This window comes from Palaemon carinicauda, chromosome 40, assembly GCF_036898095.1.
Source record: "Palaemon carinicauda isolate YSFRI2023 chromosome 40, ASM3689809v2, whole genome shotgun sequence".
Classification (NCBI taxonomy): domain Eukaryota; kingdom Metazoa; phylum Arthropoda; class Malacostraca; order Decapoda; family Palaemonidae; genus Palaemon; species Palaemon carinicauda.
The window spans coordinates 21,792,876-21,819,866 of record NC_090764.1 but is presented as its reverse complement, the minus strand read 5'-3'; the positions used below and the strand labels follow the sequence as shown (position 1 = coordinate 21,819,866).

Here is a 26,991-nt window from a genome sequence, read left to right as displayed (position 1 = left end):
TTCTACGCGTTTGTTTCATAGCTTCATCATCTTGTATGTTTGCCGAAGCTAATGGGAATTTGCTGGGCTATTTCTGATCTACAGCCAACGCAAAATGGATATTAAAAGTGCCCCCTGGTCAGGTTGGATGCGTTGGGCTTGTACGTAGAATATTGTAATGGCTGGAGAGAAGGAAGAAGCGATTTTGTTACAATAGCAGACATCTTGCGTGAAAGGACAATATAATTAAGATACTTTATTTCCTATTGGAGACATGTTCTTTTTAATTTATAAATTTTTCTGTAGTTTAACCCAAAACGGTAAATTATACATTAACTAAATATATAAGTCCTGGTTCTATGCATCATAATCATACCTTACAGAATTATATAAACTATTATTATGTCTCCTACTTAACTGATCTATGAAATAAATTAGTTTTTTTTTTTCTTTTTTTTAAGTTGGCTTTCATTGATTGGAACTTATTCAAGAACGGAGAGTTCAAACAGATGTGTCAAAAAATATAATTAATACATCTGACGTGATACTAGATGGCCGTCAGTAACTGAGAAGTATTTTCTATATATATATATATATATATATATATATATATATATATATAAATATAAATATATATATATATATATATATATATATATATATAATATATGTATGTATATATATATATATATATATATATATATATATATGTATATATATATATATATATATATATATATATTTAGAGAGAGAGAGAGAGAGAGAGAGAGAGAGAGAGAGAGAGAGAGAGAGAGAGAGAGAGAGACTTAAATAGATAGTGTGTGCAAGGTCACATGTGATTTTGTGTATCAAGAACTACAGAAAACACTTACTCATAACACATGTGCTAGAAATACGTCTGGAATCATAAAATTTGAATTTTGTAATGACTTATCATTCCCCGTAATAAACATATGATAGTTTTAGAATGCGTTAAGATTTGGGTTTTTGAAAGTAGGGATTAAACATAGGTGAATAATTAAAGGTAAATTGGAGGACAAGTTCTTCAGTACAGAACTTGGAATGCAAGAATTCCGTAGAGTATTTAATATTATTATTATTATTATTATTATTATTATTATTATTATTACCTGCTAAGCTACAGCCCTAGTTGGAAAAGTAGAATGCTATAAGCAGGTGTTTCGTCCATAGCGATTGATTTTTTGGTAGTGTTAATAAATATTGAACTAGGATAAAAAGACATTGTAATTTTGAATAGTAAAAAAAAAAAAAAAAAAAATCTTTACCAGCTTTTAGATGATTTTAAAACTTCAAGAAATATTTCAGGTTTTCTTATAGAGAGAAATGTACATCTCTGTGATCCTTTCCAAAGAAAACTACGGAAATATATTAGAATATATTACAGGTAATGTTTGTGTGAGCAGGCATATAATCGCACTGCTTTAAATAATTGTTACTAGTAATTCACGATTTAAGCTGAATGGTGCCTTAAGAGAAAAATCAACATAAGTCTTTATTCAATGAATCGAAGACAAACAAGCCTGTACAAAACACACACACACACACACACACGGCTCGTTTTACTCTACCGCCTCTTAACTGAGATCTGATGATATTTGACATGAAGTTGCAGCTGCCAGTCCATTATAATTAGCGATATCATCCTTGCTATTAATCAAAATGTGGAAACATTCGTATGTTAAGAATAAAATGTCCACATGCGGAAGACGAGTTAATCAAGTCTGTGAGAATAGCAGACAGAAAATAAGGTTAACAAGCAGTGAATATGTTGTTCTTACATATACAGCGAAAGAAACCATAAAAACTTGAAGTAATGACGCATGGAACTGCGAAAGGAGCTTTTTAGCTTTTCTCAAATCTAGGAGTTTTCAGAGAAGACTGATCTGTCGTTCCACATAAATAAAAATATTTTATATAAACATATGTGTTAAATCGTGATATCTGAACACCCTTTAGGTAATTTATTTGGTTCTGACTAGTGATAAATTATGTTAAGCGTTCATAATTATCGTATGTAGGCAGATAAACCTGATATCCTTAATTCCTCTTGCATAAATAAACATTGTACACTGATGATGAGATCCTTAAGGAAGATTTCAATGTTAGCAGTTCTAATAACCATAGGATACATCTAAAATGGATGAATATCCTTCGGAAAATTTCCAGCGTTAGCAGTTTCAATAAATATAAAATCATAAAATACACCTGAAAGGCGAAGGTCCCAAAATTGCAACTGCGTACATAAATGTACGTTTCATGCCTGTGTATGCGATCTTAGTACTGAATAGCTAAGTTTAGCTTTTGATTTTTAAAGTGTATGTTAAACCAATGATGCTTAGGTTAAAGTTTTAATCATGAATTTGAAACATTACGCTTACCTATAATACACTCATTTTATTTATAGTTTGTAAAACATATCCTTAACCATATAGATAAATAATCAACGTGTTGAAAATTGGATGTATATGTTTTAAGATATATTTTTAAAAATAATTGATAGCTTTATTTGTAATTAGTTACCCTTATAATCCTAATTTTCTAATTAGATTTGATTTCTTTAAATCGTAATCTAAAACAAACCTGCTTTTGAAATATGTAAGATTATGGTCTTTATTGCCAATAATTAGCGAAAATTTTATTTAGTAGATATTACGCAGTTTTTTATATGTGCAGCATCCTTTTCTGCTAAACAATGGAGCGCTAATTACTAATATTATATATTTCCACCGATGTGTTTTTTTTTTCCTTTCCTAGGCTTTGCAGTATATATTATCGCAATTGTTTTATGTTAGGGTGAAAATTATTTAATTACTATTTTAAAAATACACTGACTGATATATATATATATATATATATATATATATATATATGTGTGTGTGTGTATGTGTGTATACATATATATATATATATATATATATATATATATATATATATATATATATATATATATATGTATGTATGTATATATATTTATATTTATTTATTTATTCATTTCCACATATTTGTTTTTTCCGTTACTAGGCTATGCAGTATATATTATCGTCATTGTTTTATGTTAGGTTGAAAATTATTTAATTACTGAGATTTTAAAAATACACTGACTGATTGTGAATATTTTTATTTTTCCAGAGTGGCGCAAAGATCAACATCAGTGATGGATCTTGCCCCGAGAGAATCGTCACAGTCACAGGCAGTACTGACTCCATTTTCACAGCCTTCAAGCTCATTTGTGCCAAATTCGAAGAGGTAAGTCTGGAGCTGTGATGTTGTTCCTTATTTTCATCCGTAGCTTTTTCGTGTATATGCTAATGCGTTAATATGTAATTGAAGCAAAGTTTTTCCTTCTTGTAATGAAACTTTTGATGGGGAATCATTTGCATTTTACCGGTCTTTTTAAATTATCTTGTTTGAGTGGTCTAAATGTCAAAATTCAACAGTTTTCTATAATGAAGAGGAATCGCGCCGATTTGGCATGATTATTCACATAATAGTTATACAGTAATAGGGCAATAAATCTCACCTCTGTATAACCAGTATAGTTTGCAGGCCACCGTGTATAACTCTACGGTAACAAAGCGACTAATTTCACTTTCTCAATTTATTTCTTGTTCTAAAAATTTTACGTTTAGTGAACTTTTATCCACATATTTTTATGATTCTGTTTATATTTTCCTCCCCCATGCCTTACTTTTTATTACTTTATTCCTAAATCTTGAATCCCTTCATGATATTTTAATGTAAACCTTGGTTTCCTTTAGATTTTTAAAATCGAAATTTCTTTCCACTTCACGATTTCTGACTCAAGTCCCCGTTCTTGACAAATCTTTTCACTCGAAGGCTCAGTTCCCCTCTGATATTTTAACCCTAAAACTCGAGATCTTTCATGATTTTTCTTTTACCTCTGAGCCTCTCATTCCGCTAAATTTTTCTCTTCTCATTCCATACGTATCTTATCTCCCCCGAAGCTTCTTCCTCATTTTTCAAGTCTAGTGTGAGCAGAGAAAACAGCTCAGTCGGCTACTTATTATTAATTGATGAAGTGCAAACATAGTGTTCCGACGTTGGATGCCTTGATGCTTCCAGTGCGCTCTCTCTCTCTCTCTCTCTCTCTCTCTCTCTCTCTCTCTCTCTCTCTCTCTCTCTCTCTCGGACCATAATGCTTTTTATCTCTATAATTAGATCAGTAGCATAAAAAGGGGCAATTAAGCCATTTGATATAAATCCTGGTGAAAGTAAGATTTTTTTTTGTTGAGATTAATGTATTAAGCATTACCCTTTAATTTAGCTTATGTATATTTTTAAATGTTAAATATCCTTGTGTCCTTTATACAAATTTTATGCTAAAGGCGGTGGAATTTTGAACAAGATGCTTTTTTCTCGGAGAAATACGTGTAGAAGGCAAGTGAAATATTTATGTTTGTTTGCCAGCGAGGTTTGGTCTGACGTCGACTGGAAGGTCTTGCCATTACTTATGAATGCTACCTAAACACCAGTGTGCTAGTCGCCTGCTCTCTCTCTCTCTCTCTCTCTCTCTCTCTCTCTCTCTCTCTCTCTCTCTCTCTCTCTCGTTCTCATCCATTTGCGTTTGAACTGTGAGGGCTGTTTCCATTGGAGTTGATTGCTGGGCCTGGTGGTGTAGATGACGGGGCGGCGTTGGTAGGATGGATTTCGCGTCTAGTCTAAAAAGAGCTTCAAGCAGAATGTTGTTTGCGAAGGCTTTTGTGAGTCTTAGCAGTAAAGAAAAAGAGAAGCCAGAAGTTTTATGTTTCTTCTTCCCCCCACCCAACCCAACCCCCTTCCATGAATTTTAAATCCTGCGAAACAAACAAGGAGGTTGTGTGTAATTTTGAGGTACTCGTCTGTAACTCGCCTCCTGTTGTGTTTACCTTCGCCTTCGCTCGATGAATGAGTCCCGCCAGCTTTATTGTGTGTCCTGGGTTTATCTTAATGCAGGCTTGGCCGAGCTCTGTCGTGTCTCTCTACCCCCAACTCATCCTTCTTTTCTGGCTCCACCAAAAGTCAATTCCAAAAGAGGCAGGGTGGCTTCATGGATTTGTGGAATTCAGCGCTGGGACCGGGGAGGCTGTTAGGATTTAGTTGCACTGTGGTTCTTGGTGTTCTTTTGTTAATGTTGTGGTGTTCAGTTGCGTAACTTTGGTTTTGACTGTAAATTATTAAAGATTACAATATAAAAATCTCTCTGACTTGAGGATAATGCAAACTTTTGTACTGAAAAATATATCTAATTTCTAATATGATTATATTTTGTTACACACAATCCTCCAGGCTAACTGTAACCTAAATGTGTTAATGTAATATTAACATTCTCAAACGTACAAATATACTGTAACCACACACACACACACATATATATATATATATATATATATATATATATATATATATATATATATATATATATATATATATATGTATATATATATATATATATATATATATATATATATATATATATATATATATATATATATATACACACACACATACTCATCCCAAAATGAAAGCGGTGTGCACTTCCATGGTTCTATCTTTCTGAAACTTGGGAACATGTCATGCGAATGAATAAAATCTCAACTGGCAATGTTCGGTGTTGCAGCTCGCCTACTTAAAGGTCAGTTGGATGTTGAGCCTAAAGGTGGAAAGGAAGGAGATAGAAATGAATCCGTGGGCATTGTCTTTTCTTTGGATATGATTTTCCCCCTTCTCAAGATATATTTCCTTTTTTCTTAGTTTCTTTTAGAAAGAATTGATAGTGGACGTTTTTAAGCCTTGGAAAAATATTCAACCGGGAAACTTGATAGGATTTTTTTGCAGTTTCTATGAAATTTTGTACTGGAAATGCATATCTTGAAGTAATCATGAAAACCACAGAAGAATGCATAAGGTTGAGAGATCAAGTTAATACTCGTAAACTCACTTTAATGTTCAAATTTTACATCTCTGATATTATTATGATTAGTTACATATAGAGCAAACCAAAGATTCACTATCTTGATTACTCACTAATTAGAAGACAATCACAAGCCCCCATGTGAAATATATGAAGAATCTGCAATATTTGAGCAGAAATGCTGGGGAAAGACAGCGAGATGGATTTGAAACCTTAAAAGACAAAGGAAAATGAAATAAAGTGGAACTTCTTACTCTTTGTAATCCAACTAAACTACCTGTTCTCTTCGGTTAGACAGTCCAACTTCCATTTCAGACAAAAAGATGAAAAAATAAGAAAATTCTACTCTGTGTATCCCCAAACAGGGTAAGGATGTGGCGATGCCTGAAGTTCTGAAAAATGGTTAAGGTCATCCACATGTACAATGTGGTATTAAGATTATTCAAACAGCAACGAATACATTACTCTATAGGTAGTAGGTTGGCCAGGGCATCAGCCACCCATTGAGATACTACCGCTAAAGAGTTCTTGGGTCCTTTGACTGGCCAGATAATATTACATTGGATCCCCCTCTCTGGTTACAGCTCATACTGTATTTCCTTTGCCTACACATACACCAAATAGTAAGGCCTATTCTTTCCACATTCTCCTGTCATCATACACCTGACAACACTAAGATTACCAAATAATTCTTTGCTCAAGGGGTTAACTACTGCACTGTAGTTGTTCAGTGGCTACTTTCCTCTTGCTAAGGATACAAGAGACTCTGTAGCTATGGTAGGCAGCTCTTCTGTGAGGACACTTCAAAATCTAACCATTGTTCTCTATTCTTGGGTAGTGCCATAGCCTCTATACCAGTGGTTCCCAACCTGGGGGAAATTTCCCCCTGGGGGGAAATTTGAAGCTTCCAGGAGGTAAATAATTACACTACCTACTAACTAAAACAAGCGGAAAATGTCCTCATAGTACGTGCGGCAATTTGTTGTTAGCCATTCAATTGTGATATGATCATATTAGTTCTCAAAGACATGATATTCAAGGGGAGAATTGGAGTGTCATGCCCATTTCTGAGGCAGGCGAGTGGGCATGAGGGCTGGGCGGGGCATGAAGGGGGAAATCTGGATGGTTGAACTGGGTGCAGGGGGGAAATGACAGAAAAAAGGTTGGGAACCACTGCTCTATACCATGTTGGGGGGGGGGGTTAGTAACATGATAGTTAGTGTAAAATATAAAATAATTTGAATAATTTTAATTGTTTCTAAGTGCTCATTATGTTTCCACAACTTTGTAGGGATGGGGGCCTTACATGAGAATTACTGCTGTAAAGTATTTTATCCATTTTCAAATTCTTGCAGCTTCATTGGCATCCTTTTTCTGCTCGTCTCTCATTTCTGATCTTCCACCCTAGTTTTCCAACTACTTTTAATGTTCTTTGTTAGTTTTAAATTCATCCTCTAGGAACAAACTATTTATACCAGCCATAAGAGTCTGGAATGTGACCCGCAAGACTTTCTACACTACCTGTACTTTATAGTTCTTGTCACCAGTACCCTAAGAACCTTAATCCCTTTGCTGTGTTTGTAATCAATATTTGGAAAAGATAAGTTGTGATTTGGTATAAATTATTAAATATTTATTTTTTCTTTCAGTTCTTGGGGCAAATGTATCAGAACAATGGCAGTGGACAACGTCCACCAATTACCTTACGGTTGATTGTCCCTGCATCCCAATGTGGTTCCCTCATTGGAAAAGCTGGCTCAAAAATAAAAGAAATCCGTGAAGTAACCGGAGCATCTATTCAGGTTGCATCAGAAATGCTTCCTAATTCAACAGAACGTGCAGTTACTGTCTCTGGCACATCAGATGCTATTACTCAGTGCATTTACAATATATGCTGTGTAATGCTTGAGGTTAGTTATGTTTGTTTTTATTTCTATGAAGATTTATTGCGGTTGATATAATAAGCAGATGATCACAAAACAGTAAGACATTTTCTGTTGTTTGAATTCTATGTTTCTTTTTCAGTCCCCTCCCAAAGGCGCCACGATCCCTTACCGCCCCAAACCCCAGGTCGCCGGTGGGCCGGTGATCCTTGCCGGCGGCCAGGCCTATACTATCCAGGGTAATTACGCTGTTCCCTCGGCGCCCGATGTAAGTACCGTTCCCTTTGTTCCCCCACCACCACCTGGGGGGCCCCACGGCCCCTTCATGGCGGCCCCCCTCAGTCCCCTCCTGGCCCCATGTCCCGTCTCCACGGCGCCCTCCCCAGGCCCCCCACACCATGGCGCCATCATGACGCCCGCAGGCCACCATCCGTGTCCTGCAGGGCACTTGCAGATCTCAACCCCGGGCCATCCGCCGGGCCATCCCCCAGGTCACCCACCTGAACACATGAAGAACGGCCATATCGGTATTATGCAACAACCACAACTCCATCACCTGCAGGATGTAAGTCACGCCGCCGTGTCCCGCCCGAGTGCCCGTGTGACCCATGCCCAGTTGGACCCTCTCCGTGACTCCTCGCCGCCCATCCGACCCAACCCGACCCGGATGTGTTCCGAATCCAACCTGATTAGTGTTGCCTAGTGTGCTTCCTGACCATTACCTGCATGAAGCGCCCATCTAACCTGGCCCTGACCCTTGGCCTTGCCTCGTAACTTAGTATAGTATCCGCCCTAGTCACCAGCCTGCCATCCTGCATGTATGTGGCTATTCGTGTAGTTTAACAGTAAAACTTAGATATAATCGGTATAGCGTTACTCATAAAATTGTAAGTGATTCCGTGGCATGGGACTAGATGTTGAGGCAGGGTGCAGGTACCTGGTGGTGCAGGTACAGAGGGGCGCAGCAGGTCCTGCTGGTGGGTCGTGGGGCGCGGGACTCTTCCTGCTATGATCATGATGCCTCTCTTCAGGTCCCTTTGCGGCGTCATTACTGACCCTCACCTCTCAAAAAATAAAAGGGCCCCCTACACCCACCCTCAAAGACCCCTTTCATCTTTCCTTAATCCATTCCTTTTTGTACAGTTTTATTTTTTTTTTTATTTATTTATGCTTCGCTGCTAATTCTATAAGGTAATCATTGTAGTTAAATGTAGGATATGATATGTATTTAAAGACCAACACACAACAGTTACCTAGTTGGTTTGGCTATGAAGTGTATTGTATGTTAAAAGACAGGCAAAGTCATAACCTTAAGTGTGCTTCTACTCAGGCTTTCACTTTCATTTCTTTATTGTGACTTAAATGTAGTAGGAATACCTGCAGTTTATCACCACAAGTTGGTCAGATATATTGGGTAACATGATTAAGTGTGGCCTTGTGTCTTACCTTTGGTGTGACAAACGAGCTCTAGCCTTTCCTGATTCCCCCGCTTGTCGCTTGCTTCTCCAAACTCAACACTCCAGTAATGCCGTATTGCATGTCCATCTTAGCCTTTTTATTTTAGTGTCCCTAAACCTTCATTTTTCCACAAGACTAGATTCAAAATTTAAATGTAGGAAATATTTTTTCGTAGAAAATAACTTTTACCTTAGGGTCTCTTACTATGTACGTTTTTTTTGGTTTGTAACAAAACATGTCAGTTAAACATAAAATATTTTATGTTTGTATATTACTACATAGAAGAAATGTAGGAAATTTTTTGTAGTAAATGTTTTCAGCGTAGAAATGAAGTACAGCACAATACTGTTCATAGCTGTGTAGGAAAAAAAGAAAAAAAAAAGTCTTAAATGCAATATGCAGTAGTAGTGAAAATCATTTAAAGGTATTAGTTGTGAATGTGATGACAGTTTACTGAAAACACAATTATAATCCCATAAAAAAATTACACAAGTGAATTTAACATATCAATTAAATATTGATACTGTACAGTATAATATTCATCTAACGTGCACTGAAAATATACTGTTAATGTATATATTTAATCAAGTAAAAAGCTTATTGGATAAATAATTTTTTCTATGCTAAAAATAGTAGTAGAATATATTGTGTTTGCAATTCTGTTTTATTTGGTTTTGTCTCTCAGAATATTATTCTACACGCTAGTCTCTCTTCAAGCATGAGCAATGAAATTAGTAAAAGTACATACTTCTTATTCAATGATGGTTACTATTAATGAAATACTTTGTACAGTACAAGTTTCTTTCAATTGATAAATTTTAATTTAGATAAACTTTTAAGGACTAGCTAAGTGTGCTTTAAATATTTTGAAGTAAATTTTATGCAAATTATTGTAACATATTTAATATTAAATCAGAAATTCCCCAATGTTCAGTGATAAGTAGTGTTTGCATTTAGAAATTTATATATTTTCTTTGTGATAAGTAATTTATATTTTAGATCTTTTTGCATGTCAGGTGTAATGCAAAGTAATTGGAAGGAATGTGTTTGACAGGGAAGTTTAACCATGAAATGCAGCATAGGGTTCACATTTTGGCACTTTCACAGAAAACACAAATATTGGTGATTTAATCGCAGCAAGAAAAAAAAAAAAACATTTCTGTACTCTATATTTAGTGTCCTACCCTATTGTTCCCGCCCCCCCTTATTGACCAAAACCCCTGGCTTCCTCCTTGCAAACTAACAACACTGTATGTTGTCAGTGCTTTCTTCCTGATACCTACTAGGCCATTAGTATGATGTGGGAGCATGTCCCATGGCAGGTGGGTATCAGAAGGACCCATATTCCCTACTCTACCCTTGATATACCTACCATCCTTCCTTTACTGCCGCTACAGCGATCATCAGGTGGAGATTCAACTCACTACTGTACTATGGAAAGAACTTGGAAAGAAGATTTCTTCAAAACATTGAAGAGGAAGTGTGGCCCGCGCCCCAAGCACCCATTCAGTAGTGGCTGCGTTTTTCTATCTATCTCTTTTTTCTGTCATCTGTCTCTTTCACTCACTGTCCCGCCCGGCCCATGCCGCATACTCCACCAACCTGGAGGGGCCCCCCAGAGGTGGCTTGGGGATTATATATATTTGTTAATTTAAGGAATTTTATTATATAGTATTACTGTAGCTGTTCTACTGTTATCAAAATAAAATTAATTTTCAAAAAAAGATACATTCCATTAAGAAAGGCTTCTTAACTTCAAAATTAGCTTGCTTTTCAAAATAATGTACAGTAACTGTTTGTAGTTGTGCGTACTCCCATTTTAATTATAGATGAGAGATTATATTGCGATTTTAGTCTGTCATATCATGCATCTTTTTCAAGTTGTAACATTTTGACTATAACTGGAGGCCAAATGATATGCAACACTGCTTTAATATAACAATTTTATTTCGTATGCAGGTGTCAAAATTGGGCAACTCTCCACTAGCAGGGCTGTTGGGTCTAGGTAACCTAGCTGGCGGCGGCGGCATGAATCCCTCCGGTAACACAGCTGATGGTATATTTCTTTTTACTTGAAATATAAGATAGATCATTTATATTTTTCAAGTTAGCAGAGACAGTTATAAAACCAACACCCTAGAAAGTGATCCCTGCTGCTTGTTTCAATAGGTTTGTGACTAAGGCATAAGTCCACGAGCTGTTCCATGTTCAACTTTCATGCCTGGAATTTCTTCAGCATTTTAGCTGTCCCAGTCACTTAAATTGCATATGATTACCATAATTATAGTCAATTTCTTTTAGTGATGCAGATTTGCACCGACTCGCAGCGGTGCCCTTTTAGCTCGAAAAGTTTCGTGATCGCTGATTGGTTGGAATTATCTCTTCCAACCAATCAGCGATCCGGAAACTTTTCCGAGCTAAATGGGCACCGCTGCGAGTCGGTGCAAATCTGCCTCGATAAAAGAAATGGACTATAGTTGTGTGATTGAACCTAATAAATTAGTCCACATTATCTCTAAATTACTTCCAAATAAAAGCTAATTGTCTTGCTGCTCTAAGTTGCTGGCGTATCAACTCTTAAAATGCTGAAGAAAATTTTAAATCTATCTATCAGTCTACATTAACACCTACTCCTGCAGATGGCATGGCTTTGAGATATTCGCCCAGGTATCATCATCATCGTTCTCTTCAGTACATTTGTGGTTTTTATCAATTTTTGAAATCTCCAATCCTACCTTTTTTTTTATATATAATTATTCTGGATCCTTCCCTATTAAGCCAGTACTGTATATCAAGACTTTAAATTCCTCCATAGGTAGTGTAGCTACATTCTCTAGGATTTATGAATTTGTTTGAGGATATTTTATACAGGAATTTAAATTGCTTTGACTTTACTGCCACCATGAGACCCAGTGTACCCAGTGTACCCAAGATTGCTATGATTTTTTATTCAAGATTATTTAAAGAATTCACCGATATATTTAATATAAGAATGAAATCAGTGTCATATGATAGTGCAAATACAACTCTATTTGAAACACTAAACTGATTTCAAGTGCAATAAAGTATAGGTGAAAAGGTTAGGAAATATGATTTCCTAATATTAAGAGCTTGAAACTATCCATAGCACTTAATTGTGATCCTATAAAGTAGAAGTAAACATGAAACTGAAATTCTGAAACTTTAAAGATAATAATTGAAATGAAAGAAATCCAAATACTGTATGTTAGCAGGCTGCCGTATTAGCACAATACTCAGACTATTTCAGTTACTAGTGTGTTGAAAAACTGAAATGACCGACCTTACTTTTTTTCTAATTGTAAATAGTCTCTTGAAATATTGCATTTAGAGTAAGTTTCCCCCCAACTAGGAAGTTATGCAACCCATTTGCTAGCGAGATTCCCATGAATGTTTTGATTGCATGAAGATGTATAATTATATGAAGGATGCTCTTTAATGCTTATGAATATTCATTGATGTCATCGATACTTTTTAGAGATCATCATCACTACAAGATTTTTATTCAAATCAAGTCTCAAATTCTTTATTAAGATTAAAAATCAAGATTTTCATTTTAGAAATTGAATGCATTATGTTCACTTTGATATAAAAGGTGTATTTGGACCTTGAATTTACTCAAATTTATTTACTCAGCTAGCTCTCGTTTCATGGCAGATATTGAAATTTTGTTACAATATATTTATTATTTCTAGAACTGAGTTTTAAGCTACTAATAACCTACGATATGGTTTATAACTTATGCTGTACAGTAGAAATTTATCAGAAACCATATTCACATATTCAAGATTGCTAAGGCATGCTTGGCTAGCTTATCAGAAACATGCATTCCAGCAAAAAAGAGAATAGAAATCACCTAGGCATTTAATTATACTTAGAAGTGATGGTACATTTGTAACTTCAACATTATTCATTTTGTTTATGTCTCATACCTGGAAAAGGATGAGGAACTTGAATAGTAAGGGTTATGCTTTGATAAACATTAAACTAAACTATTCGTCTCCATATTCTGTTTGGCATCTATAAGGTTTACTTTTGCTCTCAAATTCATCGCTGGACCAAGTTTTCGATTTGCTATGATTTTATGACTACAACACAATTACTAGGATAGTTATACTATATTCATTAAAAACTATGCATTTTATTATCTTGGACCCTTTAGGATCTTTCACTTACATAATTGCCAGAATGTTGATAATAATTAGTGGTTAATGTGGTCAGGTGTCAGGTGTCAAAACCTTTGGCATTAATTAAAAAAAAAAAAACTACACAAAGCAGAATCTTTTTACAAAAAATGTGATTTCAGACATAATCCTGGAAAAATTAAAACAAGGACCTAATACATTATTTAAAGATAATTTTTGTATGCCAGTACTCTCAAATATGCAGAGTTCAGTAACTTTCAACCAGATAAACTTAATTAATTGACAGACAAGAAATGGGGTCAAGCGTATTTTTGCGAATTAGAAGTCCCATTGAGAGAGTGATAGTAATTTTTTTTTTTTTTTCTGAAGTTAATTATTAAATGACAGCAACCCTGAATTAGAATTTCCTTATGATCTTGCATATGCAGTATGTATTTATGCTATGGTTAATGTATTAAATTTGATTTTTTTAGTGTTTTACTCAAGTTATGTATAACAAATATTTCATAAAAGTTATATACAGGTAATAGGCAAACAAGTGAACCAGTCTTGAAGATGCTAGTACAGATACTTGTAATCACATCAATGATTCAGCTGAGGTTAGTCATGAATGCAAAAAATAGTTCAGCAACATTTTTCCCATTGATATTTTAATAAGGTGGTATTTTATATAGAAAAAATTAATTACAGGACAGTTTAGTAAATGATTGCTGTAGGAAAAAAATTTGCAAAAATACATTTTGCCATAGCAGTTAAGTGAACAAAATTAATTTTTATTAAAAGCCACAAAATGTATGCCACTAAAATACAGTACTACATCAGACTCGTATCACAATAGCCGACCCGTTAAAAATTATCTTTCAACGCTGATTTCACCGAGTATACAGTATAAGCCTCCTGTATTGTAATACTGTACCTATTAGATCGAGTTTAGCACCTTCCACATGGTATTTAGCACACTCAGCCAGGCTACCACCCGATACCCTTCCCTTCAAATTGGTGAGTTTTTTTTTTATATTGCGATAGTGTAATGTTGCATATCTTAAAGTTGTTTTTGCATGTTCTTATTTTTTTCGTAGTACAAATAGATTATTTAATTTACAAATTGGCATCTTGAGATCTTGTTCCAGGAAGCAGTTTTATTGATTTCCACGAATAAGATTTGGGTTTGGATCAACAAAAGTTTTCCATATTAGTACTCTATTGTAATGTTATTTTTTGTCATAAATAATGCAGTGGATTACTTTATTTCATTGTTATTTGGCAACTATTAAAAAAAACTTTGTATAGTACTCTAATATATTTTCATAAATTATGTGCCCCATTTCTTAATAGAATAAATATGCAAGTACAATTATAAGGTATACCTCGAGGTTTCTGTAACTGTAGTGAGTCGGTCAAGGCACAGTAGAATTTAGAATAGAAGATAAGTTTTTATCTCCTGTCTTGCAAATGTACATCAAATTCTTATTGTTCAAATCATGAGCTACTAACTTATCAAAATCAAAACATGTTTTAGCTACACCATACCTTCTTTTTGTACCCTCAGAGTGAAGTGTAAATGATGATCAATAAATGTAGTATTTTTATTAAATGTTAATAGAGGTAGGATTTTCCCATACATTATATAATTTATCCTTTATTCCAAGTTGAAGAGTAGGATTGGAGAGGATATTAAGAATGATGAAGGGGAGAAATTAAAGAAAGTTCATTGTACAGTACAAGCCACTTTTGCCACTGAGGAGCTGGTGTTTCAAATGACAGATAGATGAAACTAGTTTCATGTGGTGTGTACATTTATGAAGAAACTAATATTTTTTATAATATACAACAGCTCTGGCAGCACTAGCAGGATCTCAGTTAAGGTCTCCCGCTGGCTCTGGACCTGGAACACAAACTCACGAGATGACCGTACCTAATGAACTCATAGGATGTATCATTGGCAAGGGTGGTACCAAGATTGCTGAAATCAGGTAAGTTAACTGTCTACCTTCATGTTCTATACAGTGAATCATAACAAGATGAACAGTGCTATACAAGTTTATGAAGAGCTACTGTAACTTGTTCACTTTACTGGTGATTCCAGAACAATAATAATAACCTTTGAAGTCAGATTTCTTCGATATCTTTGTGCTTGAAATTTAAGTTGTACTTTAAATTTCCAGGCAAATTACTGGTGCCATGATTACTATTAGCAAATATGATGATGGTTCGGAAGAAGCCAGTAAGCAAGACCGAACAATAAGCATCAAGGGGAATGCAGATCAGGTGGCCCTTGCGCAATATCTCATCAACACCAGGTAATCCTTAACCCTCGGTCCCTGCGTCATTCCATCCACCCAAAATATTTTCTTGCCTGACTTAACTCAGTCTATGTAACACTTATAAAAAAAAATAGGCTGACTTAAAATGCTATGTGGAAGGTTGTGGTTTACAGATTCATGTGAAAGTTTTCATAACTTATTGAAACCATTTTGTTATGATGTTTGTTTACAATTTGTCAACTAGATTTTAATTTTATCAACATAGCTTTTGCTAAATTATTATACTATGCTTGCTATTATTACTTGATTTATTTAAAGCACAACCTATCACTGGTAGTTGTGTTGACGCGTGTAAGTTCAATTCTTCAGCTGTGAGAATCGACCACATAGAAGAATTAAAGGTGAGTCCTTTTCTCTTGTGCGATTTCAAAATTGAGCAGAGTGGGTATCTTCCTCTGCTCTCTCCTTCTTCAAGACCTTTATCATATCCTCTTTGTATTCCTTACCTAGACAAGTAGCTTCAGGTTTATTTTAAATCTTTTCAATTTTTCTTTTTTCTTAAACTTTATAAAAACGCCCAAGTGCAGTTCCATTCTTGTCTGGTAAGTCATCCTTTGTCCTTAACCTGTATTCCTTGAAAGTCCTCACCTTCATGGTGGACACTACTACCAACTTCACACATTGATACAGTATGGTTACTTTTTTTCCTGGGGAATATGGTGTTTGAAGTATTAAATGCTCCTGCTCTTGCAACATGCATTTGTTAATTTTAATTAAGGTTGGGTTTTTCCTGTCTATGAATATTTACATATTTTTCAATAACAATGTGTGAGGAATTATGGCATGTGTTACACCAGTGCCCACTCCCAGCTACAGTAGAGTGACTGGAGTAATTGGGTACGTGCCACTCTTTCTCTACCGGAGGTGGTCTTAGCCTCAATCCTCTTTGGTAAGTTTTATTTCCACTCCAGCCCATTTCCTGGGCTTCCCTGATTCTGGCTGCCAGTTGAAAATTTCCTTTTGTGTATCCTTAAAGCAGCATGTTCCTCCTCCATTTAATAGTGCCATCTTGGCACCCTTCTTATTATTCCTCCCAAACTTCCCAGGTGATTGGAGTCTTAATCCTGAGATTGCTGTTACCTTGTGTAATTTTCTCCCATTGTTGACTTTCATATCATGCCAACTTTTGTAATTATAATGTCATTAACGTAAAACCCTGTTCTTCCGATCAATGAAAAGAAAGAGAAAACTTGGTGTGATATGACAGCTTATTTGAAGTAGAGTTGCTTGTGCTCATATCCTGCCCATTTCAGTTCTTCCAATGTAGTTGATAGTTTTAAATATTTTAAATCTATTTTGCACTTGTTATACCTATAACTAAGCTTATGTTTTGTAATGTTATTCTTGAAGTTCTATATTTCTTGCTTATTCTGGTCTAGACTGTTTAGTTAACAAAAAATTCTGCTTTTCACTCCTTACTTTACAGCTCTGAATGTAACACTAGTTTTGGACACATTTTTTTTTATTTCATATTTTATTCAATATTTGCAATTTTCCAACATAGCAGAATATAGCACAATTACCCAAAAAAAAAGAAAAAAAAAAAACATGATTATCCTAGTCTATGTATTCAGAGATCTTGAAAGCTTTTTCTCATTCTTTCATATCCAGTTCAAACCTGATGTGTCAACTATCCTTTTGTTGGGCGTCACATTGTCAGGTTGTGCTCAATTGTCTTGTTATTGCTTCACACCAACTTGCTTCTTCTACATATTGTAGTAGCGTCCACAACCTGTCAGATGACGTCCTATCCATTATTCCAATTTCCAAATTATAATCCAGTAATCCAGTGTGAAGCCTCGTACATCCATCAGCTGATAATGTGGCCAATTTTATCCTTATCCTTTGGGCCCGCCGAGCACCACCTCCCACAGTCTGCTAAACCTATGCTTCCCTCATTCACATGAACAACTCACTCTATAAACATATGAAAATTTAAAGTGATATAATTACATTTGTATTTTGATTTACTTTGGTCTATCAAAGGTAATGGAACTTAATATAGTTAAATTGTAAATATTTTGTAATAAGTGAGTGCATATGTGATAATGAGGCAGGTGTTAAGTAGGGGGCTTGTAGGAAGGTGGTGATCTGGCGTAGTGTGCCTGTCATAACGTTGCGGCCCCTTGTCTCCCCCAGCATGGAACTGCACAAGGCGCAGCTTGAAGTAAGTAAGGGCGGGTCGGGGTCGACCGGGTCGGGAGGGCTGAGCCCCAGTGCCATCCCCCTGGCCCAACTGCTCAAGAACCCGCAAGCCCTGAGCGCCTTGTCCTCCCTGACCGGCCTACAGGGTCTGTCTTCCCTCACCTCCCTGCTCGCCCCAGACTCCTCCCATGGCCTGGCCGGTTTTGCGGCTGCCCAGAGGCACAACAAGGCCTACCAACCCAAGCTCCGCGCCCCAGCCTCCGCCCACCAGCCCACTAATGGCACTCCCAAGTCTGAGAACAAGCGCAGCAAGTTCGCACCTTACTAGACCTCATCCTCTCCCACGGGGCCCCGGTCCTCTCCGGACGCAGAGCGTCCTCATCCTCTACTCCTGATGAACCCCGTGGTGCCCCCCACCATCATCCATGGGGCTTTAAAAATAAAATAAATATTCCTGTGTGTAGGCTTGCCTCTGTTCTGCCAGTCAAGTACCTTCGGACATATCATCACTACCTGCTAATGGTGTGTTTTTGGTACTGTCATGTCATGTTGTAGGGCTGGGGTATGTGTTACATTTCAGATTTGAATAGGCCATACTACTTGCTCCATATCACCAGTTATAGAATCAGGGGTGGTGTAGTCTTCAGCAGGTATAATTCTACTACTGAATTATGGTGTATGTGTTGCAAGTAGTAGTTATTTGTCAGATGGTCACTATCACTAGGTCAGCAGCTGCTTGTTATACAAGGTGGTCTTTGTTGGCCAAGTCCAGCCCAAGACAACCTGCCACCTCTCAACTAAACATATCAGTTAGGACAATTGATTATTGTTTTCTTGTTTTTATACAGTAATTGCATCAAGCAGAGGAGCTGAAAGCATATTGCATTGTCACAACATTAATAGTTTTCTTGTAAACGTCGTGCATGGTAATGTCAGTATTGGTTCATCTGGTGACAGTCTCAGAATTGTGTAATTAATACAATTGTGTTAATTTTAAAAAGTAACCTAATTGTAAATATGACTATTTAGGGTATGGTCAGTGACCGACCATTCTGGTGCCCAAGAGTGAAAGCAGTGCAAGTTATAGGAAACTGGGCACTGTGACCAGATCACCGCCTCTCAATATTTTTAGCATTGCAGCGCTGAGCACGTGTGCCGTAGTTGCTCGGTTTAGTCATTTTAGGATGGCATTAATATTACATAATTAATGTGTTAAGTACAGTAATTGAAAATATGTGGGTACAAACTCATAATTTTTTTTCTCATATTGTATGGATTGTACAGTTTTTCTATAAGTTACTTGTCTCCTTAGAAGTACAGTAGTACTGGTGTTCAATCGTAAGCTCAACATGTGAATGTTATCTTCCACTAGATATTAAACAATTGTAAAGTTTGAGGAAGATTAAGCCTTTCATTACATCCTATCCTGACCTACCCCGTGGTGATCCCTACAACCTTCCTACAACCACCACCACACCACCACCACTATTGCGGTGCTGCCTGCCGCCTCAACATTTCCTGGCTGGTTAGATGGCACCCTTCTGCAACAAATTCTATTTCATAATTAACCCCTAAAATATTCAAGTAAATGGACAATATTTTTCTCATAGTAAAGTGTGTTGTAGAAGGGAGTCACAAAAGATGTAACCTAAAAACTGATGTAATACTAGGGGGACAATTTGTGCGGCTGAAAACAAGGCACGCAATGATCATCACGGCGAGCTCATCACTTCAAATACAATTAGGTAAGTTTCAATATGACTGTATTCTAATATTATGTTATTATAAGATATATGAATAAGAACAAAAGTATCAGTGTTTAATTGGACAAAAAGTAAGGTTACTATTGAAATGCAGCAATAATTTTTTTCTTTTACTAACAATATTTCAATAAATTTTATATACACATGACTGCCACTCGTTACGTCTAGGCTTTAGGGTCCTGATAACAGAATTACAACAATTTCAGGCCCTTGAAGAAATGAAAAATTTGCTACTTGAAACTGGGTTTACAATAAATTTATAAAGAAATTCACAGTAACTCTGAGTACTTATTACATGGTTCCTACATGAATTTGTTAGTATTAATATCAATTAGCTTCATAGGATTTCCATTGCAATTAATACATTAAACTTTCACCTGTGCCCACTAATAATTAAGGCTCTCTGGCTGTGATTCACGTGACATGAAGTCAAATTCTAAGGAAATATTATTGAGGAAGTCCTAAATCGACAACAAGATCTACTGAATCCATTCATTATATGCCCATAAACTCGAGGGAATAAAAATATACATCCACTGAAGAAATGTACAGTATTCTAGCTTATAAAAGAAATTTAGTTTCAAGAAGCAAGCTTTCTTGAAATATCTACTTCCAACACAAATTTTGTATGTACGTAATCTTTTCATCCTCCCTAATAACTTTTGTTTAGCCTTTCTGAATAGCTCTAAAGGTTCCATTCTGCAATGACTTTCTTAATTGAAAGAAGTTCCCTTTGACTCTATTCTGAGCCCCTAATCAACTGACTCTCTTTCAGATCTTTTTCCATTAACTGACTTTCCCAGCAACCCATTTTAATCGAGCCTTTCTCCCAAAGACATGATCAAGGTACCAATTTTGACACCTAAGACCTCGCCATCCAATTCGATATCTATGATTCATCCAATTTCTCGAGCCTTCCCAGCAAGATGTAAAGGATCCCACTTTCACATCCTCGTTTTTGCCTTGACATAGAATATTTCTTCAAAGCACACCTCAGTATTATTAGGTTATGCTGTCCTTATGGCAGTGGTATAGATTTTAATTCCTGCTAGTTTTGCTATCTATATGGACACTCCTAAAAACTAACTATTACATTGTTTAGTTCCATTAGATTCCCCTATCCTTTTCCATGAGTAGATTTGAAACTTGACCATTATTATTTTTGCCTGTTGAACATTCCTATAACTGTACAGCACTTATCTTATTCTCCAAAATGACTAAAAATAATTTTGTTTTTATTTAGTATTACCACTTCATACTCTGGCTTTTTATACAATTCTATTACTAACTTTTTGGCTTTGTTCAATCCCTTCTCCCTTGGACGCTATACACCGTTACCTAAAAAATTTAAGTTGTATGTATTCTCCAGATATAAACAAACTTCTGAACCTACTTAACAAAGTATTTACAGTGCCTCAATCTTTCCCAAGACTAAATTTAAAGTTGTTCATTAAAATTGCAACTACTTCTGTTTAGCCCTAAGATTGGCAGAATTATCGTCCTTTTTAACCTCAAAACTAAATAACATACAATGCAACCTTACAAAACATTTATAATTACAGTGCCTTAACTAAACCTACATTTGCTGACAGTATATCACTTACCTCGAACAAATAAGGGAAGGAGACTCACATCATCAAAGAGAGGACTAATATCTACCATACCTGAAAAAGTATTCATTGTTAGAAAATCCAGTCCAGTAAAACAATACATATTTACAAATTGAATTGTTACATACAAGCACTGTAATGAGAAATGCACAATAAATATCATTAGTATATCATAAATTAAGTATGCAATGTATATTACAACGTGCGTACAATTTAAAAGTTGATCCTAAGCTTAAGAGTACCTGAAATTCTGCTCAAAAATTTATATATTTTCTTATACCAGAGGGGAAGCATATCATTTAATGGAGAGAAGTACAGACTCAAACAATTGTAAATACAGTATACTATATATGAGGAAACATGTAAAATAATCATTTGAGTTCTTTAAACTTTATATTATTTTAAATCCCTTAACTTGAATATAGAATTAAACATAAAAAACATGGGGTTAAGAGAATATACCAAAATAAATTGTTCTCTAGTGCATTTGTGGATTGACAATGGTAACTCGTGGTGAAGTCAGAGTACGTAAGAGAAAATGATTGCTTGCAAAATTGGATAAATTGAATTATTAATTTTTTTGTGTGTGTTAGGTAATAAATAAACTAAAATATGGTATACAGTATTCCCTCTTGTATACTATGATCTGTACATGACCAAAACAGTGTAATTTTTCTTTTGAATGAATAATTTTTTTAAATATGTGTATAACTGAGCCGTGATCATTCTCAGGTGATAGGAAGAGACCCAAAAGAATGTTTAACCTCAAAATATTCTATCTTGCTCAAATTATTTCCTCGATAAATTATAAAACAAACCGTGATAAAAACAAAAAATTCTAACAAAACCTTCATCTATGATATTGTTTTTATTTGTTACTGTATGCATTCAATGTTTATCAGTTATAGTTATACTATTTTAACCCTTAGAGACATTCATAAGAAAGGGTCTTTGAATACAGACAAGGTTAATAATATAAGGCTTGAGAAATTAAGAGAAATCCATATAATGTAGTTGAATAATTAAACAATCAAATATTTGTTAAGACTTGATAAAAGCTATGCCAAGTTAAACTAGGATTCAACTTTTAAATAATTGCGCATAAAAATTGTTGAATGATTTTCTATTCAATAAAAATATATTAGGAGTAAGGCTACTTCATAATAGATTAGAGACATTTAGTACTGTATAGTAATCTAAAATAATCTCTTAAACACATTCTGAAGGTTATAGAATATCAATTTTTATTTAGGCGACTGGCCTGGACTTCGGAGCATAACCACACATCGTCAAATGAACTTGTCTTGTTTGTAATATGCTGTTAGTTTATTTATTATTAGATTATATATTACAAGGAATTCCCTGCAATATAATCAAAATTAGGATGAGAAAATGGGTAAAATACTCTTGAGGTACATCAATCTTTCATATGTAAGTACGATTGGTACAGAGTATTTTCCTTAACCCTTTCACCCCAAAGGACGTATCGATACGTTCTTGCAAAGCACTGTTAATTACATGTTTTTACATATTTTTGATAATTTTATGAGAAACTTCAGGCATTTTCCAAAAGAATGAGACCAACCTGACCTCTCTAGGACAAAAATTAAGCTTGTTAGAGCAATTTAAAAAAATTATATAGCAAAATGTGCTCGAAATTTAACCTTATGGTGGGGGTAAAAGGGTTAATTGGTTCATGTATATAGTTTACAATTCTCAGTCAAGGTGCAGTGTGGCTTCCCTTAATTGGTTCATGTATATAGTTTGAACTTTTCAGTTACGGCTACTAATTTTCTGGTTCTTACCATGTAAAAATTACAATGTTGCCTTTTGGTGTAATGTAACTACAGTAGTATTCTAAAGGGTGAAAACATAGAAACTAACAAAGAAAATAAGGGAGATTTTGGTGTGACTACAAAGTGTAGATTTATAGCTGAAGTGCAGTGATAAAATCATTTTACAAGTAACTGGAAAGGAGAGAGAAATCTCAAAGATTGAATATGGTCCGTAAATGTGATGATAAAGTGCGAGAGGCAATAATTAGTCTGAAAAAAAAAATAGAAATGGAAATAGCTCAACAAAAACTAACAGAAAGGCTGAAAAGGGCATTAATGAACCTGCACCTGATGGAAATGAGCAGTGTCACATTCATCATATAAAGGGAAAATCTAGCAAGAATGATGTGAAAGCTATTTAAAAGGGTAGGAATCTTGACTATCATAAATAGCAAGCTATTTGTTGTCATTAAAGTTGACCAAAATATTGTAAATCAAATTATAACCATAGATAAAAAAGGGATCAAATTAAAAATGGAAAATACTACGGTAATAAAAAAAAAAAGAAGGAAGAGAGGTTTTGCACTTCTACTATTACAGTGACTTGGTCAAGTATCCTGTAACGGAGCTCAGCTTAAAATTGCTAACTGTGAGTTTGACATCATTTCCTCGAGCATTTCTTTCAGACTTTCATACACTGCTTAAACAGACTTACAAATCAAAACTTCCATTGTGGTGATGCACTGCAATATGAATCTTATTTGAGCACTGGAGGCTCCTGAAGGAGAAATATATTGCTAAGGAAGGAAGAGGTTATACCCTACATTTATAGATCTTCAGAATGCATATTGCAGCACCCAGACAAGAAATCTAATGGATATTATAAGGGCAGAGAGCATTGAAAAGATTCTCTGAGCATACTACGATTATTGAACAATATCATTAAAACCCTAGTGTCCAACAATGTATGGTGCAGGCCTCAATTACCATAGTAATGGAGGGTGTTACAGAAAGAAAAACAGAAAAAAACTTGACTACCGGTGACTAAAGGGGTATTAGTTAAATATGGAGTGAAAAAAAAAAAAATCTAATCAAAATCAAGATTTATAGTGACAGAAAAAAGAAGCAAATTACAAAGTGCTGTCTTGAATGTCTCAAGTAGAGTATGGATGAATGGAAAGATGTTCAGGATTGAAGACCGACTGGAATTTAATTTTCGTCCGAAACGTAAAATTTAATAGTGAAGGAGCAAACTTTCAAGGAGGCGCAACACTTCTGTATTGAAAAGTCAGTTATTAAAGGACAGTAAAAGAAATATTTTGCATTTTGCAAAGAACGCAGTACTGAACTAAAATGTACATAAGAGTGTCTTTAGTAAAAAGAAATTGATATAAAACATATACTGCTCCAAGTGAAGACCTCAGCACTTGCAAAAATAAATGAAGAGGTTCTTAAAGACACGAGACATTAAAATAAAAAATCCCAGTTTGAATAAGTTAGGAAGGCCACATCACAAATGAAAGTGTAGCAAACCTATATGGTGTCAGACAGGAAACTATATCTTAAAACAGAATAATTTTGATGCACAACAGTTATGGAGGTAGAAAGATAAACCAGAGGACAAAAAACAAATTAAATTAAAATTATTTCAATACCTAAGAATTTCTAGTTTAAGAACTTATGCCAAAATATAAATTAAAATGGGTTTAATGATGTATATAAAAGCCTTTGCATTTCCACTAAACTTGTATGTGTGTGAAGAGCCTCCCTAGATATGAGACTAACTCTTCATACAATAACACAAAGTCTGACTTTAATAAGAAAGAAATGCTGCACCTAAAGAGTAATCAACAGAACCAATCTTCCTCTGCCTCAACTAGATACACTTTTCAAATCTCTAATTTAATAGATTACACATACAGGTACTTCCATTAGATATGAATTGCTTTTAAGCAGAACTGAGATGAAGAAAGAATTCATGAGAAGCACAATTGTATGAATAGGAAAGACTGAATAGAGGAAGGAAAGACAATGGTCAGTGATGAAAAGAATGGTAGCAAAAGATAAAAAATCTTGAAGAAATCCTCTGGAGTTAGGAAAGAGGACAGTGCACTACAATAGATATAAACCAGTGATATTACCCATTCGAAAATTACTTGACAAAAAATTGTGAAGCCATAAGCATTTAGTTTTAAAAAATTGAATGATGCCAGAGAGGAAAATACCTTTAAAATATCATGATCAATTATGAAATATTCCCGTAATTTATTTAAGGAGAACAAGCATATGCAAGTGAGATACTAATTGCCAAAGTGTCAGAGGGATGGTAACAACGGGAATAGGTAGTGGTTTTAAAGTTGAGGAAACTTAAAACTCTTCAACATTAGTGACAAGAGTAGAAGCTGGTACTGCCCAATAACGTGACAATAGACTGCCACAAGAAAATTCACGTACAGTAATAAAAAAAGGAAGTACAGTACTGTACTTTTGTGTGACTTACAAAATCAAGTCCAACAAGCCTCGAAACTCTTGTGCTGGTGATGGTATAGGTGCACCATCACCCTGCTATGTGGGAGCAAGAAAGATTACTAAATAATAATAGAAGGGTCCATAAGAGCATCAACACGCTAGGTAATTGTTGAAATTATAGAAAGATTAAGACAATGAGGCTAATACTGCTGGGTGTTTTGTCCACCCTGCTAACAGTTACTAATGAAATAAAAATTGCATTCCACTATGATGGAACTTGGGTGGGGGCGTTCTTTGTGCTTGTCGAGAAACTTTTCAAGAAAAAGAAACAAATTAAGTAGGAGTTGGGTACTGCAATTTCACAGAAATAGCAGAGGGAAGTTTCACATATGTCTTAATTCTTAGGTTAAAATAAAATGACAAACAAAATATGAGAAGAAAATTTGAAAAAGTAAAATATTGTCTGTAGACTATATGTGCCTTGGGAAATTAGAAGATAAGTAGAGATGGAGTTTACATGTCAACTTTTCCAGACTCCTTATCTCTTAAAATTACAGTTGAATAAAGTTGATGACTAGTCCTCAAAAAGTTCCATAGTTAACTTTTTTTATTCTTTATTGATGTTAGGAGCTTGTCAGAGGTCAAACCTGACCGCAGCAACAAAAATTTCTTTAAATCATTATTTGGTGACTGAAATGGGGATGGCCTAACCAGCCAGTTTGTCAGGAAATAGATCTTCTAATGTAACTTTTATATCTCGACAAATATCAAATGAGATCTGTGTGCTAAAAGGAATTACATAGTTTTAGAACAGTCTCCTGACATGACTAATATTTAGTTTGACAGTTAGACTGACCTAGAACAGTTGGTAAATCAATATGTAGAAATTACACCGGACTTAAAAAGAGTGGAAAGTACCTCCAAGTACTAATTTCTCATCTTTACCCCCATAAAAAGTAAAGCCAACCTAAGACAGTTAATGGTATAAACAAGACAGATTGGTTATCAACAATTGGAACATATATTATTCTTCAAAACCTGCTGAATGTGAGCTTGTAGCTTCTATGACAATTTTCTCATTACATAAATCTCCCCTTTTGACTAACCTATTCCCTTGAACTGTCTTCTGTGACCGAGGTATTTTCAAACGCTAGCTCCTTCAACCACTTGATCCAAGATCATTGTTATGAACCTAGAATAAGTTCTTACTAGTCTAAGATCCTTTTGAATTCACATCCTTTTCCAGGTATCCAGCTCCCTAATTAATTGTTCTTTTTTAGTCAAGTCTATCAAAATAAGTGTTACATAAGGTTTAGTTTGATTGTTTAGATTTTTTCATTATTAGAACTATTCTAATGTCTCTTATACTGATTAAACTTATAAAAGTCGAGAGAAAGGAAAAAAATATGGATTATATTCTGTGAAATAACTCAAACCCTTTGAAAAAACTAAAACTCAACCCCTTATGTTTATAAGCTTTCAGGAAAGTT

The 26,991-nt window shown here is 35.0% G+C and overlaps 1 protein-coding gene across 1 annotated transcript in view; it reads left to right on the top strand.

Moving 5' to 3' along the window:
• Positions 1 to 26,991, top strand: part of mub (poly(rC)-binding protein mub) — a 95,174-nt gene that overhangs the window by 57,996 nt on the left and 10,187 nt on the right. The window contains exons 7-13 of the mRNA XM_068363868.1: positions 3,130 to 3,246; positions 7,561 to 7,821; positions 7,937 to 8,359; positions 11,212 to 11,308; positions 15,250 to 15,388; positions 15,581 to 15,715; positions 17,879 to 19,629. Coding sequence (XP_068219969.1) covers positions 3,130 to 3,246; positions 7,561 to 7,821; positions 7,937 to 8,359; positions 11,212 to 11,308; positions 15,250 to 15,388; positions 15,581 to 15,715; positions 17,879 to 18,212 — 1,506 coding nt within the window. The 3' untranslated portion in view covers positions 18,213 to 19,629. The remainder of the gene's footprint in view (positions 1 to 3,129; positions 3,247 to 7,560; positions 7,822 to 7,936; positions 8,360 to 11,211; positions 11,309 to 15,249; positions 15,389 to 15,580; positions 15,716 to 17,878; positions 19,630 to 26,991) is intronic.